We start from the raw sequence: 7,695 nt of genomic DNA, 5'->3' as shown, positions 1-7,695 counted from the left end.
GTGGGTGGTGGCTGGGACAGGAGCTGCTCTCTGTGGTGGGAGCAGGCCTGGGAGCTGTATCCCACCTCCAGCCTCGCTGAGGGGCACAGCCGTGCCCTCGGGCTACCTGCAGGAGTGTGTCACCCCTGGGACACCTCTGAGTCAGGGAGGGCATGCAGGGCCAGTGAGGACACCGCCGTGCGTGCCCGCAGAGCCCAGCTCCGGGCCAGGGGAGGCTGCAGAGGGTGAGGGGGCCGTGTGTGATGTGATTTTAATGCTCCCCAAACTCCTGCGGTGGCCGTTCCCAGTGTGGTGGGTACCAAACCCACCAGTGGGCGCTCCCCAAGTCCCCAGGGTGGCTGTCCCCATGTGCTGCACCCCAAACCCCTCGGAGGGGCTGTCCCCGGTGCGATGCTCCCCGAGCCCCCGGCAGGCCGGCCCCGCTCCATCCCCCCCGTGCGGCGGCGGCGGCGGGGAGGGGAGGCGGGGTCCGGGCGGGGGGCGGTGGCGATGCCGATGCCGTCCTCCGTCGCGGGGCGGGCTCAGGCCGGTCCCACCGCCCCGTCCGGCCTCCGGGCGGAGCCGGGCGAGGAGTGCGGAGCCGAGCGGGCGCGGGGCGGCGGCGGCGGGCGCGGGGCGGCGGCGGGATGCCGGGCTACGACTACAAGCTGCTGGAGCGGCCGCGGCGCCGGGTGCTGTGCCCGCTCTGCGGGAAGCCCATGCGGGAGCCCGTCCGCGTCTCCACCTGCGGCCACCGCTTCTGCGATACCTGCCTGCAGGAGTTCCTCAGGTGAGACCCCGCATCACCCCACGGGCGACCCTACCTGGCGTTACTCCGCGCACCCCTTCCCCCGTGGGGTGCCCCGGTCGCGCACCCCCCGCGCCGCCCGGTCCGGGGTTCCGCAACCCGGGCGGCAGCGGGTGCTCCTCTCCATCGCCACCCCCCCATCCGCCGCCGGCCCCGGGGTGCGGTGTCCTGGGGTGCCCCTGAGAGGGGTGCGGGGGGCCCTGGGCCGGTGTCGGGGTGCGTGGTGCACGGGGGTGAGGATGCCCGGGGCCCGGGAGGGAATGCGGGATATCCCGGGAAGGGGCGCGGGGTGCCTGGGGGTCCTGGGGAGAGATGCGGGGTGCCCGGGGGTGCTCCGGGCCGGGGAATGGCTGCGGTGTGCTCCGGGAGAAGGTGCGGAGTGCCCCGGGAAAAGTGCGGGGCGCCCCGGGATGCCTCGGGCCAGGGAAAGGTGCGGGGTGCCCGGCGTGCCGCGGGGCAGGGAGGGGGTGCGGGGCGCGCCCAGCCCGTGACAGCCGCCCCGCGGGTGCAGCGGCCCGTGGCCCCTTTCGCTGAGGAGGAGGAAGAGGAGGGCCGGGTGAAGCCCGGAGCAGCGAGTTTCGAGAATCGAGCTTAACCCCTTCCTGCCCCGGCCCCGCCGGAGGAAGTGGCCGGGGGTGTTTTTGGGGAGAGGTGTGCTGCCAATCCCGGTGTCCCCGCGCCCACGGGTGAGCGCGACCCGGCCGTGTGCGGGGAGCGAGGAGCCGGGGCCTCTTCCGACCCCTGTGGTTTGGGACCCCCGGTACCGGCAGTCGGGGACGCGTGCGGGGCCGGTGCTGTCCCGGCTCTCGGCCGCCGCACTCGGCGCGGTCCCGGGGGTCCCGCGGGCAACGGCGAGAGGGAGCCCGTACTCCCTCCGGGCGGTGACAAGCGTCACCCCGGGCTTTTCCCCGCCTTTCCCAGCCCGAGCGACCTTCGCCCGGGGACAGCTCACGGGCACCACCGTCACCGGGGCCGGTTTCTGTGAAACCGGGCGTTCCCCGGGGCACGTGTCAGAGCGCATCTGTACCCCCGCTCCCCCGCACCCTTCCCGCCGCGGGAATGGCCTCGGGGGTCCCCACGAGAACAACGTGTTTGCCCCGGCTCAGTTTGGGGCTCCCACGGGCTGAGCCATCCAGCCCCACCGCGGTGCCGGGCGGTACCGGGGGCTGTCGGGGGGTGCCGGGGCTCCCCACCCCATCACCTCGCTGTGCCCCAACACGCCGTGAAGGTCAGAGGCAAGGACGGTCCCCCCGGGTGCTGCCTCAGCACATTCCCTGCCCGGCCAAGCGTGAGGAATGGGGAGGCTTTGTCGGGGATTAGGCGCTGGCTTCGGGTCATCGTTCCACTTCCCCGCCAGCCCCAGCACCCCAACACCGTGCACGGGATGCAGGCACAGCTGGCAGCCCTGGAAAGGCAGCAGAGTGATCCCAGCCACGAGGCAGTGCCACGGGCTCCCCGGGAAGGGCCAGCTGCCCAGCCCTCTCTGGGAGCACCTTATCTCGATGGATACACCTTATCTCGATGGATCCCCGATGACTCCCACAAAACCACCTGCAACAAACAGAGTGGGCACGTGGCAGAGCTGGTTGCAGCCGTTCCTCACGTGGGTCACACCCCACGGGGCCGTGGTTCCTGGGGTTCACTTGTGCTCCCAGCGGAGGGTTGGTGGCCGCAGGGGACATGGCCAGGCATCCCTGGCTGGCGCGTGCCCGGCGGCACTGCTGGCTCCGTCCTGGTGTCTCACATCCACTTGGCAGCTCCGGCCGAGGCCACACCAGTGCCTGCCAAGGGCTTGCAGTGATTAGAGGGGCACAAGGGCTGTCCAGGCAGGACAGCCTTGTTCAGTGTCACCTCAAAGACAGCAGAGCCACAGGGTCCCTTTGTGTCCCTGCTGCATGTCCCTGTAGGCAGCACCTGTGGTCTCCCACCCCAGTGTCCGTCAAGGATGGTGCATGGACACCCTCTCCTACCCCTGGGCACAGTGGTGTGTGGACCAGAGGTGATGGTGACTCCTGGCCAGCTTTGTCACAGGCCAGGCTGCCTCTTTGGCTGGATCTCTGCCTCCACTTCATGCTGCTCCTCTGCAGGTCAGGGCTGAGCAGGGCCCTTCCCACCTCAGGGACAGCTCTCAGGAGGAGCACCCCATCCTGGGGGCCCAGCAGGATGGGGACCCCTCCAGGGGGGCTGCCTGTCCCCCTGTCCTGACTCACCGTGGTGGCTACTGGGGCCATTTCCTGTGGAACAGGAGCCCCAGGGCCACGCATCAGGGCCGCACATCTGGCGCCCAGCTGTTGCCCTCCCCCACCTCCCCTGGGCCCCGGCACCTGGGGCTGCGGAGGACGCACCGGCCCTGCCGGCCCCCTCCTGGCCAGCCGCCGGCACCCTCCTTAATCCCAGGGGACAGGATGGGCCCGGGGCTGCCGGGGCTCCAGATGGTGCCACGCTGGCGGCGGCTGGCCCAGGCCCCTGGGGACCACGGCCGGGGGGTGGAGGGGCTGCCTGAGGGGGTGTCTGGCGGGGGCATTTCCCAGCTCAGACAGATGGAGCAGGATTAGAGCTGTGGCTCCCCCAGGGTGGCGGCTGGATTTGGTACGGGGTAAGCGCTTAGCAGTGCAGGGACAGCACCAATGTCCTGGGGTGGGATGGCAGGGACCCGTGGGACATGGTGGCTGTGCCACTGGTGATCCCTAGTGACCCTGAGCCTTCTGTGTCTTGCAGCGAAGGCGTCTTCAAGTGTCCGGAGGACCAGCTGCCCCTGGACTACGCCAAGGTGAGCCTGGCACAGGGGTGGGTCCCCTGCTCCAAGGGGACATGCCCACCAAGGGGCTGTCCCCAGCGCTGCACAGCGCCTGGCACAGCCACGCCAGCCTGGCACGGGCGCCCGGGCGGAAGCAAGAGCCCTTTGTGCCGTGGGGCTGGAGCGGAAACCAGCTCCCGACAAAGGGTTCTTGTTGGTGTGCCTGGGGGGGATCCGGCCCCGGGCAGTGTGCCCAGGGCTCCCAGCCAGGCTGTGCCGGGGGCTGTGTGCCCCCTCAGCAGGATGCTGATACCCTGCTGATGCCCCTGCAGATCTACCCCGACCCTGAGCTGGAGGCGCAGGTGCTGAGCCTGGCTATCCGCTGCATCCACAGCGAGGAGGGCTGCCGCTGGAGCGGGCTCATCAAGCACCTCCAGGTAGGGCCTGGGAGGATGGCGAGGGCAGAGTTGTACCCCGTGGCCTTCCCGTCACCATCCCTGTGTCCCCCAGGCCCACCTTGGCACCTGTGGCTTCAACGTGATCCCCTGCCCCAACCGGTGCAGCGCCAAGCTGAGCCGCCGTGACCTCCCCGAGCACGTCCAGCACGGCTGCCCCAAGCGCAGGGTCAAGTGCGAGTTCTGCGCCAGCGACTTCACTGGGGAGGCCTTCGAGGTGGGCACTGGTGGGGGACACTGTGGGGGACACTGCTGGCCGGGGTGCCACAGTGGGCATGGCTGTGCTGGGGGTGTTATGGGGGTGTGGGCACCCCAGTGGGCTGCAGGGGCACCATGGGGACACAGCCTGGGTGTGGGGACAGGGCCTGGATGGGGACACTGTGGGAGACACATCATGGTGGGGACAGCCTTGGTGGACATGTGATTATTGTGCCCTCTGGCTGTGGGGGCACATCCTTGTCAGGGCTGGCTGATGAGGGCAGCCAGAGGGTGATGACACTGTCGTGGTCCCCAGGGCCACCAGGGCACGTGTCCCCAGGAAAGTGTGTACTGTGAGAACAAGTGTGGGGCCCGCATGATGCGGCGCCTGCTGTCCCAGCACGCCCTGGCCGAGTGCCCCAAGCGCACCCAGCCCTGCACCTACTGCTCCAAGGAATTCGTCTTTGACACCATCCAGGTGAGATGGAGCCCATGGGGACCCTCACCCTGCCAGCTCCCAGCCCCAGCTGACAGCCTCTGTGCCTCCCCAGAACCACCAGTACCAGTGTCCCCGGTACCCCGTGCCGTGCCCCAACCAGTGTGGGACACCCAGCATTGCCCGGGAGGATGTGCCCACCCACCTCAAGGAGAGCTGCAACACGGCCATGCTGCTGTGCCCCTTCAAGGAAGCTGGCTGCAAGCACCGGGTGAATGTTGTCCCTGAGACCAACCTGCTCTGGCATCCTTGGGCGTGGGCTGCTGTCCCTGCTGTGTCACACCTCCAACACCACTCCTGCCCTGATGTCTGTCCCATCCCTTGTGCTCAGTCCCATCCATGTGGCTCCATGACTTTACCCCTGTGTTTGCCCTCCAAGTGTCCCCCTGCCACCCCAACCAGGTGTCCCTGTGCCACCCCTGTGTCACCATGACATCCCTGTGCCAGTATCCCATGCTCCAATGACATCCCCATGTTATCCCCACGGTACCTCCCTCTCCTGTCCCCGCTGTCCCTGCCACCTTCCTGCTGACGGTCCCACTGTCCCTGCAGTGCCCTAAGCTGGCCATGGGCCGGCACCTGGAGGAGAGCACCAAGACCCACCTGGGCATGGTGTGTGCCCTGGTGAGCCGGCAGCGGCAGGAGATCCTGGAGCTGCGTCGGGACATGGAGGAGCTGTCGGTGAGCAGCGACGGGATCCTCATCTGGAAAATCGCCGACTACGCCCGCAAGCTGCAGGAGGCCAAAGCCCGCAGCAACTACGAGTTCTTCAGCCCCCCGTTCTACACCCACAAGTACGGCTACAAGCTCCAGGTGTCGGCTTTCCTCAACGGCAACGGCAGCGGGGAGAGCAGCCACCTCTCCGTCTACATCCGCGTGCTGCCGGGCGAGTACGACAACCTGCTGGAGTGGCCCTTCTCCTACCGCGTCACCTTCTCCCTGCTGGACCAGAGCGACCCCTCGCTCTCCAAGCCCCAGCACATCACCGAGACCTTCCACCCCGACCCCAACTGGAAAAACTTCCAGAAGCCGGGAGCCTCGCGCAGCTCCCTGGACGAGAGCACCCTGGGCTTCGGCTACCCCAAGTTCATCTCGCACGAGGACATCAGGAAGCGGAACTACGTGCGGGACAACGCCATCTTCATCAAAGCCTCGGTGGAGATCCCCCAGAAGATCCTGGCTTGAGCCCCGGAGGGGGACAGGATGTGACCGGGGCACCTGCCCAGGTGTGCCCCGGGTGGTGCTGAGCCCCTGCCTGCAGCCGGTGCCCCCGGCTTGGGGACGCTGCCGTGGCACCGCGGTGGCTCTCAGGACAGGCAGGGACGGGGCTGCTCCCACGTCCCTCCCGGGGCTGGGACTGTCCTGCAGCCCCTTCTCAGGTGCCCGGGGGTGCCGGGGGGCTGGGCCCCCTAAGCCCCTTCCCAAGGTGCCCAGCAGCCCCCGCCAGCCTCGCTGGGGACCCTGCAGGACCCCACTGGCCAGAGCCATATTTTGTAAACTGGTGCTCCCCAGGTTGTTATTTATTACCCCGGGCTGGGGCTGCTGCCCCCTCCCCACATCTTTTTCTTTTCAATAAACTTTTCTTGTATTTATTACGGCCGCCTGAACCTCCTTCCTCAGCCTGAACCTCCTTCCTCTGCCTGCCGGGATGGGGATGGCAGGACAGGGGGATGCTCCTGGGTGCTGGGGACAGGGAGAGCTGGGACTCGGCTGGGGGGCACGGAGAGGGGTAATCCCTGACCCACATCCCTGCGGCAGACGGGCTCAGATGGAGCCGGTTAATTCGGTAATCACCGGCAGCAGCGGGGACGTGCCGGGCTGGAGGAGCCGCCAGCCCCGGGGGGCTTTTCCCTGCAGGCCCCCCTCGGTCCCATCAGCCCCTCGTTAGCGCTGGGGTAATTAACGCCCCGGAGGAGGGCGGCATCCCGAGCAAAGGGGTGGGCGATGGTGGGGGGCACTGGGGCACACTTTGGGTGTTGGGCTGGATCAGACCCCATGTCCGTGTGTCTGACCCCCCTCCCGTCACCCCGGCGGCAATGGGGGGGTCGCTGTCTCTGCAGGATAATCCCACAATTGCATTAGTGCTGCTCCGGTTTAATGCAATTAGCCCCTAATTAGCTGCACCCTGAGGCCCTGGCTGGGCTGGGAGGGGCAGTACTGCCAGGGTGTCCCCATACCCCGTTCCCCCCACCCCGGAATGTCCCCCTGAGCAGGTCCCAGCCCAGGGGCAGGTGGCAGCCCGGGGCCCTGGGGAGCTGGGCAATACTCCCGTCCTTGCTGGTACCCAGTGCCAGCCTGTGCTGGTGCCCAGTGCCACTCCTGCAATGGGGTGAAATGCAGGTCCATACTGGTGCCCAGTGCCAGCCTATAATGGTGTCCAGTGCCAGTCCATACTGGGCCACCAAATGGTGTCTAATGCCAGCCCATTCTGGTGTCCAGTGCCAGCCTGTACTGGTGTCCACACTGGAACCCAGTGTCACCCCCTGCTCGTGCCCAGTGCCAGCCTCATGCTGGTTTCTGATGCCAGCCCCTAATGACGGGCAGTTCTTGCCCATACTGGTGCCTGGCGTGCCCAGTATCAGCCTGTGCTGGTGCCCAGTGCCAGCCCACCCTGGTGGCAGTTCCAGCCCAAACTGGTGACCCATACTAGCCCATATTGGTGCCCAGTGCCAGCTCAAACTGCTGCCTAGTGCCAGACCGTACTGGTACCAGTGCCAGCCCAAACTGGCGACTGTTGCCAGTCTATTGCCAGCCCATACTGGTGCCCAGTTTCAGCCCATACTGGTGCCTGGTGCCACCCTTGTGTTAATGCCCAGTGCCAGCCAATACTGGTGACTTGTGCTGGCCCATCCCAGTGCCCAGTTCCAGCCCTTCCCAGTGCCCACTTCCTGCCCATCCCAGTGCCCGGTTCCAGCCCTTCCCAGTGCCCACTTCCTGCCCATCCCAGTGCCCGGTTCCAGCCCTTCCCAGTGCCCACTTCCTGCCCATCCCAGTGCCCGGTTCCAGCCCTTCCCAGTGCCCA

The 7,695-nt window shown here is 67.6% G+C and overlaps 1 protein-coding gene across 1 annotated transcript; it reads left to right on the top strand.

Moving 5' to 3' along the window:
• The first annotated feature begins 592 nt into the window (after positions 1-592).
• Positions 593-6,268, top strand: TRAF4 (TNF receptor associated factor 4). Its single transcript, XM_030233522.2, has 7 exons — positions 593-769; positions 3,506-3,557; positions 3,857-3,961; positions 4,035-4,196; positions 4,494-4,655; positions 4,729-4,884; positions 5,226-6,268. Exons 1-7 carry the CDS (start codon positions 627-629, stop codon positions 5,856-5,858), a joined length of 1,413 nt encoding a protein of 470 aa, XP_030089382.1. The 5' UTR covers positions 593-626; the 3' UTR covers positions 5,859-6,268.
• The last annotated feature ends 1,427 nt before the right edge of the window (positions 6,269-7,695 follow it).

This window comes from Serinus canaria, chromosome 19 (assembly GCF_022539315.1).
Source record: "Serinus canaria isolate serCan28SL12 chromosome 19, serCan2020, whole genome shotgun sequence".
Lineage (NCBI taxonomy): Eukaryota > Metazoa > Chordata > Aves > Passeriformes > Fringillidae > Serinus > Serinus canaria.
The sequence above is the reverse complement of the archived record's forward strand: the minus strand, read 5'-3'. Positions and strand labels throughout refer to the sequence as shown.

Coding starts and splice junctions, on each gene's coding strand:
- TRAF4 (XM_030233522.2), top strand. CDS start 627: ATGCCGGGCTACGACTACAAGCTGCTGGAGCGGCCGCGGCGCCGGGTG. Junction 3,558..3,856: donor TGCCCCTGGACTACGCCAAG/GTGAGCCTGGCA, acceptor ATGCCCCTGCAG/ATCTACCCCGACCCTGAGCT. Junction 4,197..4,493: donor TCACTGGGGAGGCCTTCGAG/GTGGGCACTGGT, acceptor CGTGGTCCCCAG/GGCCACCAGGGCACGTGTCC.